Source organism: Cupressus sempervirens, chromosome 9 (genome assembly GCF_028749045.1).
Source record: "Cupressus sempervirens isolate cs-2001-9-10 chromosome 9, ASM2874904v1, whole genome shotgun sequence".
NCBI lineage: Eukaryota > Viridiplantae > Streptophyta > Pinopsida > Cupressales > Cupressaceae > Cupressus > Cupressus sempervirens.
Genome location: NC_143126.1, coordinates 56,269,288 through 56,297,050, shown reverse-complemented (window position 1 = coordinate 56,297,050; position 27,763 = coordinate 56,269,288). Strand labels below are relative to the sequence as shown.

The window sequence follows — 27,763 nt, the reverse complement described above, 5'->3', positions numbered from 1 at the left end:
TGAAATTTGATTTTGAAGCACCATTTATAATAATAATAATGAGCATAATAGAAAATAATATGTAGGATGATCTTTTTTTTTTTGCGTCACATCAAAAAGTAAGCTAATTGTGCCACTTGTTTGTAAGACTTCGAAGCACAATACTTGGCATGTTTGACATGATTAAACTGGATTCTATGTCTAGAAGCCTCGATATGTTCTCTAGGATGAAACCATTTTACAAGTTTAGTGCCGAGTGATAAGAAATGAAAGAGAAACATTCGATGGATGGGTACTATGTATATTGAAATTATCTAGATCAAGAGGGTATGCTTGTAGAATGGGTGAAACTCCTATTTCTCCAAAAGATGAAGATAATGTACATTTTATTGGCTATAGAAATTTAGCTAAGCGAGGTCGATGAATGTATGATTTATCCAATTTTCTTTGAAGCGTGGACACCATAATCATTATGTGTCATAATCGTATGTAGGAGATAAGCAAATATAAAAGGTACATTATTGCAAATTGAAAGGGTTTATTGAGGTTGCAAAAATAATTACAAAATTGATGTGAGATATCAGCTCAGAGACATTGTTCTTGGTTTGTTGACAACTAGGAAGAAGATTGTGAAGGAGGCTTACATTCTATATCAGAATGACATTTTTTTAAACTACCTGCAATTTTACTACATTTTGTTCTTTCGGGGACTTTTGGAGGATAGAATTTGAATTATCAAACAAAGTTGTTTTAAATTTACACAATAATCATGATAAGCTCTACCTGTTTTAAAATCTAACTTACATATACCAAATGGTGCGTATTCTTGTTTGAATTTCCAAATTTTAAGGTTGCCAATATAAAGCATTATTTATTGTCTTTACATGTAGCTTCCTGTTGCCATATTATTGTTAATAGTAAACAAATCCTTATTTGAATACTAAAAATCTTGGATTTTTAGCTTGGTAGATTTTGGGAATTTACGATACGAGGAAAGTCTACTGAAACAAAGGTTAAAAGAAAATACTCCAAAAGCAACCAAGACTTTGTTATGTGTATACTACTTCTCCTCTACCATAATTGAGTCTCATTCTACAAACACAACATCCTAATCAAAATTTCACTCACATGAAACCATAAATTTACCAAAAATGTTGGTTATCATAGATTTGGAAGAGGAGAACATGGGAACAAAAATTCTGTAATAAAGATATGGCATGGAGGTGGACAAAATTTCAATAAAGGAAAAACTAGACAATAATCCAGGTCATTGTCACACTAAATGCAAAAACTATCACTCCATTGATTTCACATCTAATGCAAAAGCTATTGCTACATTGATTTTAAAAAAAATTTCTCTATAATTTTCACTTCAAATTTGGATTTCTATCATTCCCTGTTTTAGTGTGAACCAATAGAAATTTAAATAAATAACTTTTTTCAATTTAAAAAAAAAATTTAAATAGTAAACTATGTAAAAACTTTAGAGAGAGTTTAATTCAAAAATCTTATTTATAACCAGAACAAAGTGTCTAGTTCCTGCCGATAGAAGAAATTAGTAGGAATTTTATGGAATAGTAAAATGTATGTAATCTCTAAAATAATTTGAAAAAAATATGAATTTTATGCAATAGTAACTTTACTTTTTTTGCATTTTGTGTATAAAAAATTAAAAGCCGTACAAAACAACAATTAGTAACGATAGAAGTAAATAGTATGAATTTTATGCAATAGTAACTCTAAAATAATTTGTTACATTTTGTGTATAAAAAATTAAAAGCCCTACAAAACAACTATCAATAAAAAATATATGTTTATGAATTATTTCGAATATAATATAGATGAAAACTTTATAATTGCAAAAAGTAATTGAATAATAAATTATTTTGATTGGACAAAAGAAAAAAGTTGCATTCTATGTAACACAAAACAACCATTCAAATTGTCAATAAATATCTTATGTTGAATTATTTTAAATACAATAAATATGAGAACTTTATAGTTCAAAAAGTAATTGAATAATAAAATGTTCTAATTAGACAAACAAATTAAAAAGTAAAAGTGCATTGAATGCTATAGTTTTGTACACCCCCGAAAACTAAAAATTAATAAGTCTCTCAACTTAGAATATTAACATGGCGTACATCTCTTTTTCCAAGGATTCTTCTTAATAGAAGATTTGATTCATTGTCCTCACTAATGTTTTGTTCCTTCCTTTAAACCCCTCATTGGGGCCCTCCATTACCTTCACATTGGTCACTAACCTAACGATAATAACCATGCAGATTTGACAAAGGATGACCACAAGTTAGGTATCTTGGCTCCTTGAACAGTAAGAATATTTTTACTAGCTGGAGGGCACATGGAGGCACCATGGGACCTAGAGGCTAGGAAAGGGCGCAATTTGTGAGGCTTCCAAAAACAAAAAACCAAAAAACTAGCTAAAGCAAAAATATTTCCTGCTGCTCTTCTTTCTTCTTCGTTATTTTTGTGCCATCTTGCATCTCTGGTGGGTGGGACAAAAGCAGATGATTGAAGTCATGATTGGGCGAAGCAGATACGCATCCTAGGAAATTGGACGGCTACAGTAATTAAAGTTGCAGGATCTTTAACACCCGCTGCTCCTTGCGTTCCCCGGATATAGAAGAACGAGGAAATCAACAGCCACCCTTATATCCCTGCATCTTCCTGTTTAATGTATGGCCAGGATTAAACGACCCAGGTAAACGGATCCGATTCGTCTCCTTAACAACTCCTGATTTTTATGTCTGACAACCACCATGGATAGCAATATTTTTTTTAGAAGGAAATTCAAAGGGGTTATTTTAATAAAGTCATTGAAATTATCTGCCGCCGGTCAGGAGTTCGAATCCCATTTTGTTTGGCCGGACAGAACCTCGTTTTAAGGCGTTTTTGCAGTCATCATATGAGCATTTGTTGGTTTTTATGATCGTAAATGGTATCTTATTCATTTTGACGCGAGGATAAGGTTTTCCTTTGTGGCAAGGGTTTTGTAAATTTAGAGATCGGTGATGGATGGCATTGTGCTGCATATGCCCTAGGGCCGCTGTTTTGTTGTAAATAATATTTTAACGGAACTTTTCTCTTATTAGTTATTGTAATTCAAAATGCTAATGTTCATTAGCAGTAACCGATTTTCTTAAAAACTGTATACTGTATCCTCATGTCTTATTATTTGTGATTAAGAGAAAAATATGCAACTTCGAATGAAAAAATAATTGATCCAGTATATTCGATTTGTGTTAGGGTTAGGAGCTGACAAATTGTTGACGCCTTCCTATTTGGAGGAGAAGTGGAAGATTTTTATATGAGAGTACTTAAATTTATTTCGTTGAAGGGGCCATGTACTCGTCTTCTACTAATTAAATTGAGGATATGAAGTGCGAATTAGGCCTTCTAGTTGCTGTCTGACAGATCAAAAGCAGCTTTTCTGCTGGTATTTGATTTCAGCTACAAAATTCATTGGTTCTGTGTGAAGGGATTTGATAGAGACTGAATTGAAGTTATGTGAGGAAGATGTCCGATACGGACCATCTAGACGCTGAAACACAAGGAATTCACAATCATCATGGCTATTATACTCACAGGCAACCCCATATGCATGGTGCTTCCCAGGGACACGTAGGTGGCCACCATGTGAATATGCATGATATCCACATTCAGGGCCAAATTGAAGGGCCTGTACATGGACACCCTGAGGCCCAGGTTCCAGGCACAGATCCAGGCCACCTTCATATGCAATATATGCATGAGCATGCACATTCGCTTCACCATAGTGATGACAATGGTATGGGAGAAGAGCAAGATGAAGGCGGTGGTGACAATGATGGCATGGAGGCTGATATTCCCTCGGCAGGAGGTAATCTGGGAGATTCTCAGGTGATTGTACCTGTCCGGCCACAGGCCACCAATCAACTCACTCTTTCTTACCAAGGAGAAGTATATGTATTTGATAGCGTGCCACCCGAGAAGGTAACTCTGTTTTCTCTAGCTTTATAGTTGTTTTCTATCTCTACTTAACATTAGAGAGGAAATAACTTGAATTGGTTTCATGTTAAAGATGTTAACAAGCTGCATTACTATCATCATAGTGCAGTACTGTTTCATGTGCAATTTCTGTTATATTGATTGGACTTTGAACTCTATCTGGATTTTTTATTCCCGCACTATGTATTTCAATGTTAAACTGACCTATTATATCTTTTGAACCATCACACATTTTAAAATTTTTTTTGACAATTGCTTTGTTTTGTTTGCTTATACAATAATATTCTGGACTCTTATAAGCATAATTATCAATTTTTGCTTTAGGTCGGCAACTTAGTGCGTTCTTTTCTTCAAGCGGAAGTTAAATCTGTTTTTCTGTTTTGCATGTAGTTGTATCAGATACTATCTTCCATAATGAGTGCGGTGAAGGTTATATTTTATACGTGTACTGCTGCCCTTTTGAGAACTTGTGTGAGCAAATGGTATTGAAAGAAAATCAAACAAAGGGGCAACTCTATAACTCTAACCTTGAGATGATGATTTTCCTTCCTCGGTGGGAAATAAAGGACAAATAAGGACACTTGAATGACTAAAACGTCTTAAAGAAGCAGTCATTCTCTTACAAGATTTCCCCTATTGTGTGCTTGTTTAGTCGAAATGCTTGTTCACCTCTTCATGGATACCTTTCCATGGATCAACTGAAATTGTTTCACCTTTCCATGGTGGAAACTTTTTGTGCAACACAAGCAATAAAAATGAAAGAAACACAAAGTAGACTGCTCCAAACTATGTGAGATTTCACTCTCAAATTCTCTTAATAAAGAATCAAGATAAACTGTACCTTTTCTGAGTTTCTACTCGACAAGGATTAATACCATTGGCATCTATTTGGGACCGGTCCTTTGGCACGTATTAAACAGAATATAATTTTCAGCAGATTATTATCTTTCTATTTCTTTGTTGTAAACATGTCATTGGTTCATTTTTGCGTTAAATGCATTTGAAATAAAGTTCTAATTCTGTAGACTGCTAGCACAAAGCAGGTCATTAGATTAGTTAGTGTTGTACTGAGGTAACATATGTTGTACTGAGGCAACATATGTCATGAATTTATCATCTTTGGTCGCAACTATTTGTGCATGCTTGATTAAAGATCTCTCTCTTGCTAAGAGGGAGTGTTGAAGATTGTAGCTGCGATAGAGATCTCTATCTTTGATTTTATGAGAGAGAAATTTGTTTGTTATGACTGTTATGGTCATCTTCAGCTGAAAGAGATATTTGTAAATTAACATTATGTAAAAAGACATGTGTCACACGTCATGCGAAGAGGCATGCGTTTGGAATGTGAAGTGTTGTATATGTGGAAATATGAAGGGTCTCATTTTTGTGATTCAAAAGACCTTCATGTGTAAGATGTAAGAGTTTTATGCAATCTATTTATATGATTGCTCTGTATATTGTAAATGTATCGAGTGGAAAGCCTTGTACTCAAACATTTTTATCTTCAATAAAATAGATATTTTTCTGGTGTGGTTGGCCTTGTACTCAAACATTTTTATTTTCAATAAAATAGATATTTTGTTGGTGTGTTTGGGTTTTTCCCTTCAAGTGGAAGGGTTTTCCCAGGATAAATATTTTGTTTTCTTTGTGCATTTTATTTACTTTTCTTATGTTGTTTATCAAATTTCTGGGCATAAAACCTCAACATGTTATTAGAGCCAATTGATAACAGTAATAAATTATAACTTCAATATGTATTCATTCTGGGTGCTTTGTGTACAGTTTTTTTTAGCTATTTGATATAATCATTTTAGAATCATTCTTATGTTTGCTTCTTGCTTTAGTCGAGTCATTGTATGGAGTCCATCTTGAGACAGAGCATGAAGTCCTGTGCAATTTTGATGTTTGCATTAGGGCTCTTTAAACAGAGTCTACTATGACTTTTTGTGGAGATTCAAGCAATGTGTTGAAGAAGGATGCCAAGAAGATCATTACACGAGGAAGGAATATGGTCGTTGCCAATCTATAGGCAAGATCATGTTAGTGGACAAGAGGGAACAACTTTGTATCTCTGATTGCTATTTGGTAGAAGTTTTGAAATTATTATTTTTTATTGGAGAGCCGTGAATGTGCATCTGGGAATCTTTCGCTATTACCTTGGATCAAGATATGACCTTGTTTTTATCAAAGAAGCTCGTCTTCATCAGTTACTTCATTTAACAAAGCTAAAAGATTGATGGCCACAGTTTGTCATTTCTTCTCACGGGTAGAATTTGTGGACGATGCTTCCACCATTTCTCCTGCAAATGAAAATGGCAAGGTGGCTATGGAGTTAGCTCGATGAGAATTTCTCATTTATGAGTATCAGTTCTTTGTATCTATTGTCACTGTGGTGTCTTTTCTCTCGCTCTTTTATATCCTCGGGGTCTCTCTTTAATTTCGTGTGATTATTCTTGTACCCATGATTGATCGAGTATTGGTTCTGTGACAATAGCTATGCATTCTTTGTCATCGGGTAATATAGGATGGTGTAGAATCTGTTGTATCCTTTGTTAATGAGAATCACTCAAAATTGCATATTGTCAATTTATATCCGAGTTTTGTGGATTGTGTTTATCATATGAAGAGTGGATGATGTTTCAACTTTGTAAACTTTCTTTTTGCCGTAACGTCAATCTTTTGCTTTTAGTGATATTATTTCTCCTTGTTTGTGGCATAAGTAGCTTCTTTCCTTGGTAATGATAGTCATCTTGGGAGGTAAAGAGTCAACATGCTCTTTAAGTCACCATAGAAAGCGAAAAGTCTTCGAGTCATTTAGTTCCAGAGGTATGATCGTGACTTCCATTTGTGCAAATTGATCTGACTGCAAGGAGGAGTGAATGAATTGCAGATAAGCTATTATTGATCAAAGCGGCTTGCTGGGAGGTGATGGAGCCAAAAATTTCTAGTCTCCATTTTTTGACATTTTTCCATCCTTTACACCATTTACGTCATGTTTATTAATCATTTACTTTTCTATAGTTTTAGGGGTCCCAAAGTATCACAAGCAACTGAATCTGTGCAAGCAAGAACATGTTGATAGTAGGTTCAAATGATGTTGTTAACAAGCCAGATTAAGTGAGTCAACATGAAAATGTCAATGCTCTCAAATTAATCCATCTAACTGCCATTCCAATGACTTCACTCCTAGAACTCACCCTCACCTATAAATGAGTAATATCTGCAAGTATCGAAAGTTTTCATTTAACAGACCAAAAGAAAGATAGTTCAAACTTGTCATAACTGGAAAGAGAAGTCATCAAGAATGTGTAGAATCAATACAACTCGATAAAATATAAATGAAGGAATGAATGATTCCAGATGATGATGATAACACTACAAATGATTAAGTTCATAACATGAATTGAAGTCATTGCAATTCAGGAATTCACAAATGAAATTTGGAGGTGTGCGTACCCAGTTTTATTTTCCTTAACTATCAACTCTGCTTGTCATCAGACCATATGTAGGGCAAATCAAATTGCTCTAGATGTACGGGTGCTAAGAATCTTCAAATACAATCCAAAATGATGAAAATACGCAGTATAGGGTTGTACATCAACAATAGTAAAGACAAGCGCAACAACTAGACACAATGCCAGGAGGAAGGAGTGGACATCAAGGAGGCAGTGATCAGTGTCCAATGTTGAATCAATATCGAGAATAGCACCATCAAATATTATCTCATCATTTTGTACCTACAATTTGATTATGATATTACACAGTGCTAGTTTCATGATATCTATGTGCATTTGCTAGAAAGGATACAAGCATGTCGAGTGGATGATTAATCTTTAACGGGAGAGCAAATCATCATGACTTAAGGCATATTCAAAAGCCCAAAAGACTTACGACAATCATAAATGTTAAAGTAATCTTCATTAGAAATGAAGTAACGTGACTAGGATGAATATAATTATCACTTAATGAAATATTCTATAAAATGTTGTAGAGTTTGTGGCGATATTATTGATTAATTAAAAGGTGTAATATAATATATGACTTGTCATTGGGAAGGTCACAACTTAGAATTAAAAGGGATTTAAATAGAAGATGATGAAAGTTCTTTTGAAAGACATATTCGACATCTTTTATAAGAACAAAAACATTTATTGTATGGAGGAATAAGGAGCAACATTATGACTTTGTAATATAAATTACATTATTTTATTTTTATAATAAAATAAAATGTCTTTTGTTTATTTTTAAATGGCACGGAGATTTAAACTGCACATGAATCATCCTTTATAATTATTTTTTGGAATTCTGTATACAATATAAATGTTGGATAAGTGGACATGGTCATTTAGAATTTTAAATTTGATCATCGCAAATATCGTGAAATATTAAATCATTTCCGTATTTGTGTCCAGTTTGCCTCCTTCCCAGAGGAGTTAAAGCTCAATTTGGACTAATTTAAGATTGCGCAATATTTGTTCTATTTCATATTGATTGTTAAATTGTTGGCAGTTCAAGTGTATAAGAATTTTATGAAGTACGTGAAAATTCACTAAAGTTGATTCTATTGCTTGGATGAGCAGAGGCATTTGTCTTTCTATGATTGAAGTTAGAAAATCTATATATTCCTTCCTACAAGCATCAAATTCATTATTAACAAAACCTTATACCAAACATCCAACCATTTAAAACATTCAACATTCAATTTCAGTTTCATCGAGTTCAAGGACCTTGCTAGTGGATAACTCCAAAGCTTAAATTCGCTTTAGAAAAGCTCTGAACCAAGTGATTAGGTTTGAGGAGAAGGTCTACCTGCCTAGGTGTGGTGGAGCCTGAAGTGCAGGGGAATCAAGGTGATTCTCGTTCGTTGGGCAGAATTGATTGCGGAATCCTATTGGAGAAGTGACAGGCTCTTGGATTTCCAATCTATGGTTTTGGGAACCAACAGGAGGAAAGGATTAAGGGTGGAAGTCAAAACTATGAACGAGGTGTAGCAGTCTGTGCCAAAAGGTTATCGCTCTAATAGTGTCTGTGAGATCAGATTACAATATGAGGAAAGTTTTCATTTCCCATTTCTTCTTATTATATCTGTTGGATTATTTTTAAAGGGATAAATGTTGTGAATCGTAATGTTCACGTGTATGCATGACCATTAGGAGTTCTTGCTTCTTCTTCTAGTGTTGAATGAAGTTTTCATTCCTGCAACATCATTTTTTTTTAGATAGTGGCAGTTTCTGCAAAGTCAAGTAGCCATTAATTAAATTCTTAGTAATTTCATGTTGGAGAAGTCTTAGGTTCTAGCATTGCAAAATGTGACAGTTGGTATCTGTTGAGTCATTTATCAGTTTGTTTAATGTTTGTGATTATTATCAAGGTGCGTAGTGTGATATAATTGATTTCCTCTTCCTAATCTTTTATGGTCTTGGGCATGAGCCAAAGTTATATAATACCTGTTGTGAAGTTAGGTATTTTTTTTAGAGTCATTTCTGTCTCCAATCAAAGGTCGCTTCCTTGCTTTGATCTTTTGTTATTGAAAAGGTAGCATTCATGTATGCCTGTATCATATCTGTGCCAAAAGCAAAGGTTTAAACTTCAATGCTATGCACCATATATTTAAGAAAGGAAGAGGATTTAGCCTTGATTCAAAGATGCCTTGCAAGGAAGGAGCAAGCTTTGGTAAATTCTTTTTCACTTCAAGTTTGTCAGGTTCTACTATGTGATTAAAGTTTTCAAATCAAGGAAGGGCAAAGCTTCTATGAATTGCAAATGTTTTGAAAGGCATAAATTTGCATTCATCTTCTAAGAGATGAGTATTCTATGATTTTTGTATATAGCTGGAAATAGAGGACATCTTTGCATTGATCTTTATGACAAGCAAATCTTATGAGTTGTGATAAATCTCTCATGGTTGTAGGATGCAATGGGATGGTAAGAGATTATGCAATGTTGTTTGCAATCTTGATACTAACCGATGGCACATTATTTTAGAGAGGGAGAGACTATTCAGCTTCAGAGGGAGCTTACGTGACAGAGGGAGATGTCCAACTCTTTCCAAGTTTTATGTAATAGACAACCATCTTTTTGTGGTGATTAAAGTTGTCCATGCTGAGAGGGAGTCTCTGTTAAGAGAAAATCTTAGTTATTAATGCATTCTTCTCTAGGAGAAGTTTGAGGTGAAAGCTCTTGTTCCACCCTCTACAAGTAGGTACAGTAGACCACCCTCTGTGAATAGGCATGGTGGAAAAGTATTCTTCTTTGGGAGAAGTTTGAGGTGAAAGCTCTCGTTCCACCCTCTACAAGTAGGTACAGTGGACCACCCTCTGTGAGTAGGCATGGTGGAAATGTATCCTTCTTTGGGAGAAGTTTTGAGATAAAAGTCTTTGTGTACCCTCTACAAGAAGGCATGGTGAAAGTCATGTGTGTGACTCCATTCTATGTGTCTATGATGTAACTATGGTGGATCATGTTATGCCGAGGTAACACATGTTGTATTGAGGTAACATATGTTTTGAACTTATCATCTTTGGTCGCAACTATTTGTGCATGCTTGATTAAAGATCTCTCTCTTGCTAAGAGGGAGTGTTGAAGATTGTAGCTGCGATAGAGATCTCTATCTTTGATTTTATGAGAGAGAAATTTGTTTGTTATGACCGTTATGGTCATCTTCAGCTGAAAGAGATATTTGTAAATTAACATTATGTAAAAAGAAATGTGTCACACGTCATGCGAAGAGGCATGTGTTTGGAATGTGAAGTGTTGTATATGTGGAAATATGAGGGGTCTCATTTTTGTGATTCAAAAGACCTTCATGTGTAAGATGTAAGAGTTTTATGCAATCTATTTATATGATTGCTCTGTATAGTGTAAATGTATCAAGTGGAAAGCCTTATATTCAAACATTTTTATCTTCAATAAAATAGATATTTTGTTGGTGTGGCTGGGTTTTCCCAGGATAAATCTTTTGCATTTTCTGTGCATCGTATTTACTTTTTTTATGCTGTTTATCAAATTTCTAGGCATAAAACCTCAACAGTTGGTTATTTTTCTGCAAGTATTAATGAGTTTAAACAGAGTTTCTGTCATGTGTGATAGACAATACTTTATCTAATATGTTGAATTCTTAAACAATTAAGGCTGGAGTAGTTGTCACACAGTTTTTTTTATGAATTCTTAAACAATCAAAGTTGGAGTAGACGTAGTTATCACAGGTTTTTGTGTGGCACAAGGAAGATTTAGCTGATTAAGAGTGAGGCCTTCTTCAGAATCTCATTAATTTTGTATGGTGCATTCTAAAACAAATTAATGGTGGGCTAGTTTTTACTTAGTTTTTTGTGGAGGAATATTTGTCTGATAAATAGGTCTTCTTTAGCATCTCATGAGTTTTTAGCACATATGCATGAAAGGAATATGTTAATTTTCATCTCCTAGTAGTCAATACTTTATAACAACTCAGAAAGAATATGTAGGGGTTCCTTTGGTGACTTCTTGGAATGAATTACAGTGAATTACAATAATAGTATAACTCAAAATTTAAAGAATGCAAGGCCTTTTGATCATCGCTAGATTCATATGGAAATCTATATCATCAACTTTATATGGAGAAGGGAGACGAAAACAGATTATTGCTGTAATTACTTTTATAAGTGAACTAGAACTTCTTTAAAAAATTGTCTCGATCCTTAATGCTAGATCAGTTACAAAAACAAAATAAAGTAATTGATATTAATTTTCTTGGTTCTAAATGCCCTGAACCACGGTGTTAGAGATTTCAGATTACTGCAATACTAAAATATTTCTATTATAGCGAAACAAAATTGTGCCTTTACTTTTGCTTAATAATACATAACAGTAACCATAAGAGAATTCTTATAACTGCTCCTTTGCATAGATGCATTGCTCTAGCAACTTATAATACAACACCCTTGAACACTGAAACAACAAATATTACAACTTTATATTATCCTAAGCACGATATTTGAATGTTCATTCTGGCAAACCTATCATATGGGATTCTTGACTAGATTTGGACAAATAGCTAATGATGTAATACTCCTAACACACCCTCCTGATTACATCATTCTGGACCAATGGATGTCACATGTAAGTGATAGTCCATCCAATTGCATTTTTTTAATTTAATTAATTTGTATTATTATATTATTAATTAGTATTTCTTAAACAGTGTTGTTTGAAAAAAAAAATACTTGAATTACGACTTCGATCTAAATGAAGACGAAATCAATCCTTCTTTAAAAATAAATTAGTCAATATTAAAGTCAGGGAATTCACTTGCATTGAATATGGCATGATAACTAGGCCAATGTTCTCCCTATAAAATGGTTGAGCCACCTTTGTTGTTGGTGTATTCACCAAAATACAACATTTATAGAGGAAAGTTTCCATGCACCCGACCACCCTTGTATAGATATTGTATGCTGCTCGATATTGCAATCATTGAAATTGATTAACGCGATCAGATCGGAGGTAGTACAGACATCAAACTTTAAGGAACTTGTATCTCATATTTGCATTGAAATTATACATATTGTGGAGCGCATCAGGTCCTTCATTTACAGAGTTTGTACTTGAAATAAAAACATACATTCTTCAGCACTGTCAGAGAAATCTGTAATAAACTTTACAGTCTTGAACAGATTATGGTCACACCCGTTTGATTAGTCATAACACAACTAATGATTTCAAGACTTAACTAAGTCCAATGCAATCGATACTGATCAGAATAAATACGTCCATTACTGAGATCATTCTCAGATATAAAGACAATAATTATATGCACGGTCGGTTCTGAAAGCTGTGATCACCATGAATAATGCAGATTATATTCATGCATATATATATTGATATTCAAATCATATCAACATGTATATATACATGAGTATATTCTCATACAATCAGAGCTATTGTCTGAACCAAAGCTACATGTTTCAACACTCCCTCTTAGCTAGGGAAGACTATGTGCATATGAATTCTTCTCATTATAAGAAGTAATATCCTCCAGATATTTTAAGAAAATTAAATCATGATATTCTTTCAGATATCAAGTCTCATGATATCTTCCATGGCATATCCATAGATATTAAGTTACATAATATCCACCATGAGTTTAAACATATTGATCTTCAATAGATATCAAGTCACATGATATCCATCAATATGCTCTTTTAACTATATGATTTCAAGAATTTCAAGTCACATGATATTCATCATAGTAGTAACCTAATAATTTGAAGTCGTCACCTTATATTATCAAAGTCAACATTTCAATATAAAAGATTGTCTCCTTTTAATACTGAACATGGTGTAGGCCCATTCGTCATAGAGTCACACATATGACAAAAGAATTTACACTTTAAACATCTTTATTAAATAAAACAAATTTACAAGGTTTGAGACTCAATCTCATTAACTTACGCTTTAACCAAGCCAAGTTTCTTTCAGAGATGATCAACCTTGACTTTAGGAAGTGCCTTGATAACAATGTCAGCTGCTTGATCACCTGTATTGATATATTCTAACTGAATAGCCCTTCTTTTTACCATGTCTCTTACATAGTGGTAAGGAATTTCTATATGCTTGGATCTATCATGAAATACTAGATTCATGAGTAACTTGATTCAATTTTGGTTATCATAGTGAATAGTGGCAGGTTTCAGAGGCTCACCAAACAAGTTAGAAAGCTACTTTTGAAGCCACACTGCTTCTCTAGCTCCCATTGCTGCTGCAGTATACTCTAACTTAGTAGAACTTTGAGCAACTGAAGCTTGCTTTCTGTAGATTCAAGAAATCATAGCTGATCCTAAGCTGAAACAACATTTTGATGTGCTTTTCCAGTCTTTCACACTTTTGGCCCAATCAGAATCAGTATATCTATGTAACTCCAAGCTAATATTCTCATACTTAAGTTCATAGCTAATGCTACCTCGGAGATACCTTAATACATTCTTCAAAGTAACAAGATGAATCTCACGAGGTTCACTCATGAATTGACTCAATGCACTCATAGCATAGTAGATGTCATGTCGAGTATTTACAAGATACATTAGGGACTCAATTATTTGTTTGTATAAAGTAGGATCAACTAGTTTGGATTCAACACTTGATTCTTTTAGCTTGTGTAAGTTGATTTCCATAGGTGTAGACATAGGTCGACAGTCCTACATTCCAAATCTTTTCAAAATATCAACAATATACTTCTTTTGTTGTAGAAAGATATTCCTGAACTTCTGACGAACTTCCAATCCAAGAAAGTAAAAAAGAATTCCTAAGTCCATTTCAAATTCAGAAGCTAAATCTTTCTTACACTGATTAATGAGATGTTCTTCCCCTGAAATCAAGAGGTCATCAACATAAAGAATTAGCATTAGCATATTACCTTTAGTTAACTTGAAGCAAAGATTTGGATCAGCCACATTCTTGGTGAATCCAAGACTTAAAAGGTATTTGTCAATCCTTTCATACTAGGCTCGGGGAGCCCGTTTGAGTCCATATAGAGCCTTTTTCAATTTACATATATAAGAGGCAACATCATGTGTCACAAACCTTTTCGGTTGTTCCAGGTATACTTCTTCCTCGATTTTCCCATTAAGAAAAGCAGATTTTACATCCATTTGATGGATTTCCCAATTTTTGGTTGCTGCGATGGCTATTAGAGCTCTAACAAAGGTGTACCTAGCAATTGGCACAAAAGTTTCTTCAAAGTCGATTCCTTCCTTTTGAGAAAAACCTCTAGCCACAAAACAAGCTTTATGTTTGTCAATGTTGTCATCTGAAACATACTTAACTTTGAAGAGCCATTTTGAAGACATAACAGATTTTCCCTTAGGTCTAGGAACTATGTCCCAAACATCATTTTTTAGTATAGATTGATATTCTTCCCCCATGGCATCTTTCCAAGCTTGATGTTTAAGTGCTTCAGAAGTATTTGAAGGTTCAGGGTTTCAACTCATACACATGAAAGCATTGTATGCCAATTTTCTAGGTCTCTTGCTTTCTCGGAAAGTCCTTGAAGGTTCTGCAAATCCATCTCCTTCATGTATAATTTTTCTTGCCAAAGTGGTTTTTTAGAATGATCCAAACTCTCTTTTTGAGTCTTAGAATGGATCTCAGTTTCATTTGAAGTCTCTTTAGGGCACTCCCTCTAAGTCTCAGGAGCAAGAGCCTCTTCTTGAGACACATCAAATATCTCTAGTTCATCAGAAGTTTTGCTTCTTCTAAAAGCAATGTCTTCCTCAAAGATGACATCTCTGCTTAGTTCTATTTGTGTCTGTCCAGGTATGAAGACTTTGTATCCTTTTACTGTTTCACTAAAACCAATCAGGATATCCTTTCTTCTGGAAGGTTCTAACTTTGTCCTCTTCTCCTTAGGTACATGAACATACAAAGGACATCCAAATATCCTTAAGTGACGGATGTCAGGTTTTTTCAGGAAGGTCTTATTGTCCAAATATGAGTGAGGACATCTATTTTGAATATAGACAGCCGTGTTAGATGCTTTAGCCCAGAAAGACATACTTAAGTTTTGATAAAAAATCAGAGCCCTAGCAGCTTCTACAATAGTTATGTTCTTCCTTTTAGCAACTCCATTTTGTTGAGCATTGTAGATGACTATGAACTCTTTAATCCCAACAAGTTTGCATAACTCTTTAAATATTTCAGAAGTATACGTTTTCCCATTATTTGTTCTCAGAACTTTAATGTTCTTACCAGAGAAGTTCTCAGTGATTGTTTTGAATTCTTTAAACTTAGAGAGAATCTCTTCAGATTCTTTGCACTCAAGGAAGTATATCCATGTCTTCCTTGAAAAATCATCAATAAATATCACATAGTACAAGAATCCTCCTATAGATGGTATAGACATGGGTCTACATAGATCAAAATGTACTAGTTCCAACACATCTTTAATTTTGCTCAAACTATGAGGAAATGACTTTTTAGTGTTTTTCCCTAAGGCACAACCTTTACACGATTCATTGTGAATATGGCTTAATTTGGGCATTCCGATTACTAACTTCTCCATTGATGTTAGGGCACAAAAGTTGATATGTCCTAATCTTCTATGCCATATTTCATTTGAATCTGAGGTCTCATGTACAAGTGTAAGGTTTGTCTTAGTGCATAGCTCATATAAAAGTACTTGTCGTACTCCTATTGTTAGAGCCTTCTTTATGGTTGAATTCTTAGGCCATGCTAGTACTTCACCTCCCATGAATGCAATTCTATAACCATCATCTTCAAGTGCAGATATAGATATTAAATTCCTCTTAATACCTGGTACATAAAGAACTCCATAAGGTTGAATAAAACTTCCAGATTTCAATTTTATGGTGCAGGTCTCAATTCCTTTTACAAAATGTGCAGAATCATCACCAATTGTAACTTCTTCATTTATTTCTATTTGCATGCTTTCTAGGTTATCCGGATATCCATTGATGTGTCTTGAAGATCTGCTGTCAACTTTCCATGTATTAGATTTGGTTGAGACCTGGCTGGACAATGCTGAATTGAAGGCATATTTCTCAGTTTCATGTCCTTCATTTGATTTATTGGATTTTGCAAAAGATGCTTGAGGTTGAGATTGATCGAGGCAATTTATTGCATAATGGCCAAATAGATCACATCTAAAACATTGAATTTTGGACAAGTCTTTTTCTGTTTAGATTGTCCTTTTCCTTGAAAGCTTCTTTTCCTTTTGTTGTTATTATTCTTTTCCTTCTTATGAGAGTTTGTATTAAGAACTTAAACGTGTTCATTTGAGGTTTTGTGTTTTCCCTTAATCATTAATCTTTATTCTTCTTGAAGACAATCCGATCTTAAGTGATCTAGTTTTTGGATTTTAGACCTAGCACTTATACCTTGTACGAAAGATTCCCAGGAGTTTGGAAGTCCTCCTAATGCTATTAAGGATAATTCTTGATTGTCAATCTCATAACCAAGTGCAGATAATTAATCTCTCAAATCTGTGATTCTCATAAAGAAAGCATTTATGGGTTCTCCTTTATTCATGCTAACATTATTCATTTGCCATTTAAGAGCAAGTTTTCTGCCTGTATTATTGATTATGAATGCATTTTTAAGAGCTCGAAACATACGATATGTTGTTGTATGTTTTGCCACAATAGGTACTATATGGTTTCGAACTACATCCACAATTATCTTCATGGCCTTTTCATTTTTCTCGATCCATTCTGATTTCTCAGGATCATCTTTTGGTTCCTCTTTGTCTTTTCTTACAAAAGATTCCAATTTGTTTTCTTTTAGCAACATCATTATGCAAAGTTTTTAGGATTCGAAGTTATCAACACTTGCAAAGTGATGTTCGAATCTCAATACGTTTGTCATCTTTGTAGAGAGAATAGGCTGTTATTTTAAAGTGAAGTTTGATCCTTATAAACTTTATGCGATCTTTCCTTAGCCTTGCTTTGATACCATGTAAAGTTTATTACAGATTTCTTTGACAATGCCGAAGAATGTATGCTTTTATTTCAGGTACTATCTCTGTAAATAAAGGCTCTGATGTGCTCCATAATATGTATAATTTCAATGCAAATATGAGATGCAAGTTCCTTCAAGTTCGATGTCTGTACTACCTCCGATCTGCTTGCATTAATCAATTTCGATGCTTGCAATATCGGGCAGCATACAATATCTATACAAGGGTGGTCGAGTGTATGAGTGAATAGGCATGTCTCCAAATGGAGACATGACCATTCACCGATAGACCCGATCGGTGGTATGGTCACCCATTTGATTAGTCATAACACAACAACTGATTTCAAGACTTAACTAAGTCCAATGCAATTGATAATGATCAGAATAAATACGATCATTAATGAGATCATTCTCAAATATAAACACAATAATTATATGCACAGTCAGTTCTAAAAGCTGTGATCACCATGCATAATGCAGATTATATTCATGCACATATACATATTGATATTCAAATCATATCGACATGTATATATGTATATTCTCATACGATCAGAGCTATTGTTTGAACCGAAGCTACATGTTTCAACAGAGACTATACCCTTTATAGCTACATTACATAAGGTTACAATCTTGGTTAATAATAGCTTGCTTTGTAGGATTTCTGATTTACAACTACTTCATGAGATAAAAGTTCGTTGAACATGAACTTATTGAACAAAACTTGATAGCTTTAATAAGTAAAGCACATCATTCAACACCTTGATTCCATGTAGATCACGTGTAGGGTCCACATAAGACATGCATTGAGCAAACGAATGTCTACTTTGTGATTTATCCACCCCAATTGTTCTTCCCGTATAGTTAATCCTAACCTTTAAAAAAGTGCACCCCATGCCAAAGTAGTCTTTAGTTATTTTACTTCACAATCACGCCCATGTTTATGTTTATATAGAGGGGTTAATTTCACAAAGTTCTTTTGATTTTTGATCATGCATTGTGAATTTTTCCTAAATTGGGTTGCAATAAAGTAGAGGTCACTCCAAATACGCTTTTGGTTGAGATAATTTTATTAATGTAATGCCCCCTAATTGGGTTTAGTCTCAATTAACACAAATTTGATATTTATGTCCTAAGCGATAAGCGACATAAGGCATTTGAAGTTAAAAGAACTATTCATTTATTTAATTAGATTAAGTTATCTGTATATTTGCTAACACTCATGTCCAACCTTATTACTATTTCAACTCAAAGACAGAAGGAGTAGGTGTTATCCAAGTGCCTACATACCAACTTGCAATGGATTTACTCAAAGTTTATATTAGAAGATTATAACGTTTCTTTAATGGTCGTCTTAGTTAGTCTTTGGTTTGTTATGTAGTTTCTATTTCTATCTTTAGCTCACAATTGTTTCTTTTAGAAACATTGTCTTTGTAAATCTATATAAGGAGCTTTCATCTACTTTGTTTAATACAACTACAACAACATCGATTTACCATAACATGGTATCAGAGTAGGTCGATGGGATTTTATAAAATTTGGCAAATTTTTTAAGTAAACTCGAGCCTCTTTTGATCTGGAATTTATCCAAAAATTTACTTTTCAATTTTTAGAAATAAAAATTGTTGGAGGCATTTTATGAAACTTTTGTGGTTTGTCTCAAAGGGTTTTTGTTCGAAATTGCAAGCCTGGTTAAGGGTTTTGATCCCATGATTTTTTGGTTGTAGCAAAAGTCTCTGATTTTTTTAGGGTTGCATGTACTTGCATGTGCTGGTTTACCATGCAAAGTCTCGTGTTTTGTTGCCCTTAAAAATTTCTAATGGGTTTTCATAATTTTTTCCTCAAAAATTATCTGGTGTGTTTTACCGTTTTTCCGAAAAGAATGAAGCTTTTTATTGTTTGGTTTTGATTGATTTTTCACGTCAAAAATCGTGTTCGGGTTTTTTGATTCCTTTTTGTAGTCTATTTTTGGGCATCATGCTCATCTGCAAAGTTTGGAGGGTTTATCAATTTTTCTTCTAAATCATGCTAGCTGTTATGAGTGTTAGTCTCTGTCTCTAGGGAATAGCAGCTCCGTTATCCAACATCAAGTTGGATATTTTATGATGATTTATCGTCAGATGTTTTGCTGATTTTGGGAGGGTTAGTGGCAGACCTATCTCAATGGAAGAGTCAGTGGCAGACTTATCTCAATGGCAGAGATAGTGGCAGGCTCTTGTCTTGTTTTGCTGAGCATTCAAGAAGGGGGCCACCTTCTCTGATCTTTTATTTACGAATTTTGGTTTCCTTGGTCATTAACATTTTGCAGATCCAAGGAGGGTTTCAGCAGCAGCAAAATGTTTTGAAGAATTTGTGACCAAAAGACAATAGTTAGACAATGACCATTAAGGGAGGGTATTAGAATATTTTAATGTTTCTTTAATGGTCATCGTAGTCAGTCTTTGGTTTATTAGGTAGTTTCTATTTCCGTCTCTAGTTCACGATTGTTTCTTTTAGAAACATTGTCGTTGTACCTCTATATAAGAAGCTTTCATCTCTTTTGTTTAATACAACTACAACAACATCGATTTACCATAACAATTATCCATGCACGTGTTTATGACTAATCATAGACTTAGTTAATCATATGCATTAGATGTTGGCAGTGATACCATTTCATGCTTTTGATTATACATGTCAGATATAATGATCACAAGTATTACTGCTAAATCTACATCAAGTATTCCTTGGCCATAGATTCTTTAGATGTATTTTATCTTTGTTTCCATAGGTCCTTCTATCTTATGGATAATGTCGAATGATGGTAGTAGGATCCACTAGTGTTCATTATCAATAATTATAATACTCACGTCATTTGCAAATATGCTCTGCTCACTGGGAGAATTTCCTTGTCACCATTTCATTGAGATTAGAGCTTGGTTACTGAATTGTCTGGCCTTAGTGAGTTGTTCTCCATTGATTGGAAGTGCTGGATGATAATAATAATAGTTGTTATTCGTATTGATGGTCTTTCATCAATTCAGACATAATCTCTGTTAAGTAAACACCGCTCTTCTTCTGATGATATTAATGAGTTTATTCATCATTAAAGATGCAGATCGATATTGATGTCAAAAGTTTGTACTATTTATAGTTGGAAAAATCCATTATAATCTCTAGCAGTATCATTAATATTTATCAGCAATAAATAATAATAATAAAACCTATTATAATGAATATTTATAATTATTTATTTGATATTTAATTTTATTATAATCTAATTATAATCTAATTTTAAAATTACTTTTGGAAGGGGATGTCACAATTAATAACAATGAAGCAAAGGTATAGGATATGACAGCCCCTTCCCTTGGTACATATATTGCTGTACTTGGTATGGGCATGGAACTGAAATGACACTAGTGTGGCTTGGAAGTCGTATTCACATGTTTCTGTAAAATGACTTTTTTTTACTTGCTCCAGATTTGCAAGGTTCCAAATCTGAAAAAAACAAATGATTGGAATCTTCATTTTAGAGTGATAATGTCTGATGTCCTTGATTATAAATAAACTCTAATTATAAAGAATTGTAAAATAGTGTCCTAGATTTTTATTTTGTACAATTTTTGATTTTTTTTTTCTCTCGTGGGATTTTCTTTCCAACCTGGTGAATATCCTTTGGTGTTTTTGGGCATGCATTTTCAGATTATATTGGGCTTGGAGACACTATGTTTTTTTAAAATGACACAATTGTTTTACGATAAATTTGTATTTGGCATTGGAGTACATAGTGAATTGAAATATATGGACATTTATTAATTGAATAAAACAAATTTGTCAATTTTTTATATTGCATGTAAATAAGCCTTTATTAAAGTTAATAGTGGGTGTATTTTTAATTTTAATTTAAAAAATAAGATATTAATAATTAATTGTGAAAAAATATTCCTTAAAGTTCATATTATTATTATTTTGATTGGTAAAGTGCAAGGATTTTTAGCTTGACCCTTGCTCCAAGTGAGACCACACACGAGGGACTTCATTATCAATATTGACACTTGACCATCCTACTTCCGTTAATATGTGTTCATCTTACTCCTCATGTATGTCTTTTTCTACCGCCTCCCACAAGATCTCCTTCATTACCTTCATGTCTTCCTCCTTTTTCCTCTCCCCGATCTCCTTTTTGTCCACCTTCTTCTCCTCCTCTTCTTCCTTTTCTTCTCTCTATGCACTGTGGGGTTCAAACCTTCGTGGCACCACTAAGAATGCCACTTTTTCACGTTACAGCGCGGGGTCAACCCCATTAAAAGTAAAAATTAATTACTCTCATTTTAAAAACTTAATGTTTTTAATATAATTGTAGTTAATATTTTGAAATTTTAAAATTGTTAATATGATAAGTTTTACATCTTATTCAAGTATTCTTGGTCACATGTGTGGAATTCTATAAAATTGTGTTTATAGGGAGCATTTAACTTGTTGAAGAAGTTGATTATTTCTCTTTACAATTTGGACTATGCAGTAGACATGTATATCTTTGAATTGTTGGAATTTCACCTTTACCTTATTGACATAATATAGTCTTGTGCAATTCACTGCTTTTAAATTGATAGGATTACAATATTGCTGCGGAATCTCCAGATAGTCATTTCTGGTGTTGATGATCCTTCCTGCGCTTTCTTCAGTTTCTTATTTTTTCAGGTCATCTGATTCTGTTTCCTTTAGGAAGCTATTCATAAGGCTTTCATTGGCTTATATTTTTTACTGGAATACTAGGTTCAATCGGTGCTTTTGCTCTTGGGAGGCCGTGAAATACCTCCTGGCATATCAAGCATGCCTATTCACACCCATCATCAAAAGGTACAACTTTACTAGCCTCTTTGTTGTTAATCATTCATTAGTGCTTGTTTATTGTTTGTTTCACATGAATATTGCACTATATGCAGTATAGAATGACTCTTTGAATTTTCTTTCTCAGGTTCTGGCTGATATTCCACAGCGTTTGAACCAGCCACAAAGAATTGCATCACTCACTAGATTTAGAGAAAAGCGCAAGGAGCGTTGTTTTGATAAGAAGATTCGTTACACTGTACGAAAAGAAGTTGCTCTTAGGTATTGACTATTTTCGTTTGCATATTATTTTTTCTCAAACATATTTGAATGAATTTTTGAGGCATGTTATTTGATTTACAGCATCAAAGAAATTGACAAATTGAGTGAATATTGATATCTATCATTTCTTTTTCATCTTGAATTAAAGTTTCTGTTGCTTGATTATCTTTGTAGGTCCTGTGAATGTACACTAATGTGCAATTGTAAAATATGTTCTTGTTGGCAAAATTTCTATAGATTCAGTAGGGGCATTTGCCCTCAAAGATTGCTCGAGTCTTGCACTTGACTCCTTCCTTTTGAATTTGAAAAGTCTTCAGACAATAATAATCACTAGTCTACCCAGTGAAATTTTTGAAACCACTGTCTATAAGTTGAGCTCAACTTGTTTCCCTACTGACTGAATTCAGTTAGTGCTCTCTACCCTTTTTCATTTGCAATTTTTAAACCATCTTTTGATTAATGTCATCCCAAGACATGAATCTATCCTGTAATTTCAATAGGTCTGTAAACAAGTTGTCATGTTGTAAGCACTGCTTTTCTTCTATGTTCCAGGGTGTTTCTGGGAGTAAAACAGCAGGAAACATGGGACATATTTCTGGGACTTCAGGTTCAGGAGTGCTTTTCTTGGGAAGACAATTAAAAAATAAGCAATATTTATAAATTCAAAAAATGGAGGAAATTTAATTATTCATATGAGAATACATTCACCATTTTTATTAAATGTTGAAATAAAAAAAATATAGTGTATTTAAAACCTATGTGTTTTTGAGATGAGGATGGCAGGGGATGGGGGGACACGTTTCTGGAATAGATCTTTGGGTGGGCTCTTTTAGGGGATGGCTATTAAAGAAAGGGATAGTTGAAAGTGTTGAGTATCAGACTGTAATTAAATAATATTCTGAATTGTTTCAATATAATAATGATATATTATGTTGAGATGATATCAAAGAATGCAGAGAGAATATTATAATATTGAATATGCTGACAAAGGCACTGAAGACATAAATTTCTGTGTTACGTTGTCCTTGAGTCAGCGGAGTTTAAAGTATATATATAAACATGGGAGGGTAGACAGTGAGTCACGACCAATAGGTGTGACTCATGCTGGAGTCACATCTATCGGGTGTGACTCAATGTCACCCCCGATATCCTTAGTAATACCAGTGACAAGTAATACCGCCGTTTTCTTTAGTTAATGCAGACAATTAGAGATAAGTTGACAAGGTTGTCGATTATAACTTTATTGAAAAATGTTTGCAAGATAAAATTGGTACATACATACATACATACATACGTACATACATACATACACACACACACACACACACACACACACACATATATATATATATATCTCTAATCACATATAACAATAACAATAACATAAATAATCACAAAATTCATTATTAAATCTTTGTAATTTATGTTTAACTAATCTATACATTAACACTATCTCTTAAATTAGTAAGAGAAAAAATACACAAAAGAAGTCTTTGATCAGAAGACTTCTTAATGTTAGATAAGAGTTGATTCATCAATGAAATGATATGTATCAACTTATATTTGACATTATATATCATGAGAGTTGGCCTATTAGAATATCTACAAAAAAATATTCACCAAGCTCTCGAGAGTAATAGCCTATCTGAAACATCAATTGAATGATGATCTCCAAGTACTCAATGTGGTATTGGCCTATCAGAATATCAGGGCAAGATATTCACCAAGTACTGAAAATATATCTATACAAGCAACTTGTAGATAATCAAATTAATGATATCAAACGCCTAGTTGTTGATTTATAAGATAAAGCCTTTACATGAAACAATTTCAAAAAAATGAATCATGCTACAAGTTATTGTAAGGACGCCACTTTACAACAACTTCTCCTGATACAAGTGAAATCATTTTGAAGTCATCACTTCTTAATGATTAACATAGGTTTTATAAATTTATAATATATAAAATGTATAATAATCAATTTCTTCGAGACATTTCCTCAGATTTTACAATCATATCGAGTTCTTTACGAAAATGCTCCACTTTTGTTTTAGCAAGTGGTTTGGTAAGAGTGTCTGTAATTTGATCCTCTGCACTAATATATTCTAACTTGATTACATCCTTCTCAACCATATCTCGAACATCGTGCTATGGTATCTCAATGTGTTTTGCTCTGTTATGAAACACTGGATTAAAAGATAGCTTCATACAGCTCTGGTTATCACAATAAATAGTAGTAGGTGGAAGTGGCTTCCCAAAAAATCCAAATAGAAGTTTCCTCAACCATACAACTTCCATAGATGCAACTATGTAGTTGGCTTCTATAGCATTCTGTGCTACTGAAGATTGCTTCCGACTAAACCAAGATATCATTGTTGAAGCCAAGGTAAAACAACATCCTGAAGTGCTCTTATGATTTTCTGAATTTCTTGCCCAATCAGAATTTGTATATCCTCTTAGATTTAGTTCAGTTTTAGTGTGTTTGAGACTATATCCAATTGTACCACTGAGATACCTGAGAATGTGTTTTGCTGCTACTAAATGAGTTTGTTTAGGTTTGCACATGAATTGACTGAGAACATTTACATCGTAACAGATGTTAGGTCTTGTGTTTACCAAATACATTAAAGAACCAATTATTTGTCGATATAGAGTAGGGTGAACACTTTCAAAATCTTCACTTGCTTCTTTTAGTTTTTGAAGGTTTGTTTCCATAGGAGTTTTCATTGCCTTGCAGTCCAACATGCCAAATCTATTGAGTAGGTCCAGACTCCAGAGTATACTTCCTTTGATTTAAGAAGATTGCTTTTGAATGATACCATACTTCTAGTCCCAAGAAGTACTGTAGTATTCGTAGGTCTTTCATTTCAAATTTAGATATGAGATCTTGTTTACATTTTTCAGTTAGATGATCTTCTCCTGTAATTAAAAGATCATCAACATATAAAACCATGATTAACATGTCCCCCTGTATTACCTTGTAATATAAATTTGGATCTGCAATGTTTTTAGAGAAATCAAGTTTAGTTAGATGCTGATTTATCCGTTCATACCAAGCTCGGGGAGCTTGTTTCAATCCATATAAGGCCTTTTTTAATTTGCATACATAAGTTTGTTTGTTGTGTACTTCAAATCCTTCCGGTTATTCAAGATAAACTTCCTCTTCTATAACACCATTAAAAAATGCAGTCTTTACATCCATTTGATGAATTTTCCATCCCTTGGATGCAGCAATGGCTAAAACAGTTCTAACTAAAGTATATCTAGCTATTGGAGCAAAAGTTTCCTAATAGTCTATTCCTTCCTTTTGAGAAAATCCTATTGCTACAAACCTTGCTTTGTACTTGTCAATACTTCCGTCTACAACATGTTTAATTTTAAATAGCCATTTTGAGGAGACTACTGATATTTTTGGGTCTAGGAACAATATCCCAAACATCATTTTTAAGTATGGAGTTATATTCTTCTGTCATGTTTAATTTTAAATAGCCATTTTGAGGAGACAACTGATTTATTTTTGGGTCTAGGAACAATATCCCAAACATCATTTTTAAGTATGGAGTTATATTCTTCTGTCATGGCATCTTTCCAATGTTGATGTTTTATTGCTTCTTTTACATCAGATGGTTTAAATTTGGAGATTTCACTCACTAATGCAATGTAACTTGAGTATATTTTAGGGCGTTTTCTTTCCCTAATGAAATCTGAGGGAATGGAATTGTTTTCTTCAATTAGCTTTCTGGCCCATAGTGGTCTTTTCTTTTCCTAAGAGGTGTGAGTAATGTCCATGGGTTCAATTGATTTATCTTCCTCCATTAGAGACTCCCTCTCATTATTAGATTTTTGTTCTTCTAGAGTTTCTTCTAGGGTTTCTTCTAAATTTTGATTCATTTTCATCTTTAGATCTTTTGTAGGCCAAATCTTCATCAATATTACATCTCGACTTAGTTCTATATTTCTTTGTCCAGGGATATAGATACGATAAGCTTTGGAAGTTTCACTATAACCTACAAAGATTCCTTTCTTTCTTGAGGGCTCTAGTTTGGTTCTTTTCTCTTTAGGAATATGTACATAGACATGGCAACCAAAAATTCTCAAGTATTTAAGATCAGGTTTCTTCATGGTAAATGCCTCTTCACGAGTCTTGAATTCAGGATGAGAGTGAGGACATCTATTTTGAAGGAAAACAATAGTATTTGAAGCTTCTCCCCAAGGAAAAGTTTCAAAATTTTGATCATGAAGCATTGCTTTAGTAGAATGAACTATTGATCTATTCTTTCCCTCAGCTATTCCATTCTATTGAGGATTATAAGGAACAAAACACTCCCTCTTGATCCCAATAGTTTTACAATAATTTATAAAGGTATCAGAAATGTACTCTTTACCATTGTCTACTCTTAAGACTTTTATTTTCTTTCCAGAAAGGTTTTCTACAAGGCCTTTAAACTCTTTAAATTTTGTTAGGATTTCTTCAGATTCTTTACTTTTAAGAAAATAGATCCAAGTCTTCCTAGAGAAATCATCCACAAATATGATATAGTATAGAGAACCTCCTAGAGAAGGAGCTGACATATGACCACATAAGTCTGAGTGAATAAGTTCTAGAACTTCTTTGGATTTGGTTTGACTATTTTGGAATGTAGTTTTAATATTCTTCCCCAGAGCACAACCTTTACAGGTTCCTTCATGGTATGGATTAAGTTTAGGTATACCTGTTACCATTTTTTTCTAGAGTAGGTAATCCTCGAAAATGAAGATGACCTAGTCTCCTGAGCCAAATTTCATTTTCTTTGAAAGAATCATGAATTAGAGTTGAATGAGTGAGAGAGTTAATTTGATAAAGACATCCATGTCTAGAGCCAATTTTGTATGCATTTTTTATGTTAGAATTGTTAGGCCAAGGTAAGACGTTTCCTTCCATAAATGTAACTCTGAATCCTTTATCTTCAAGAGCAGAGATAGAAAGTAAGTTTCTTTTTATACCAGGTACATATAGCACCTTAGTAAGTTCAATTGTTTTCCCTGATTTTAGATGAATAGTACATGTTCCCATTCCCATTGTGGGATAGGTTGTATCATCTCCAATGGTTACTTCATCAAAATAGGCTTCTTTGATAGAGTCTAACTGTCCTTTAAAACCTGCAATAGGTCGAGAGGCTCCACTATCAATTACCCAAGTGCTTGATTTGGTTGATGCTTTATTGGAGAGTGCTGAATAGAAAGCATTGTGTTCAGA

At 33.7% G+C, this 27,763-nt stretch overlaps 1 protein-coding gene across 3 annotated transcripts in view; it reads left to right on the top strand.

Moving 5' to 3' along the window:
* Positions 1-2,349: 2,349 nt before the first annotated feature.
* The window catches only part of LOC149537615 (GATA transcription factor 28-like), a 107,665-nt gene continuing 82,251 nt past the window's right edge, over positions 2,350-27,763 (top strand). Inside the window, exons 1-4 of one of the 3 annotated variants that reach the window (XM_089798985.1) lie at positions 2,350-2,701; positions 3,247-3,972; positions 22,192-22,275; positions 22,394-22,527. In XM_089798985.1, the coding sequence (XP_089655111.1) occupies positions 3,517-3,972; positions 22,192-22,275; positions 22,394-22,527 (674 nt within the window). In that variant the 5' untranslated portion in view covers positions 2,350-2,701; positions 3,247-3,516. Of the gene's footprint in view, positions 2,702-2,752; positions 3,057-3,246; positions 3,973-22,191; positions 22,276-22,393; positions 22,528-27,763 lie in introns of those variants that run through there. The other 2 variants (XM_089798987.1, XM_089798986.1) reach the window with 2 other exon arrangements.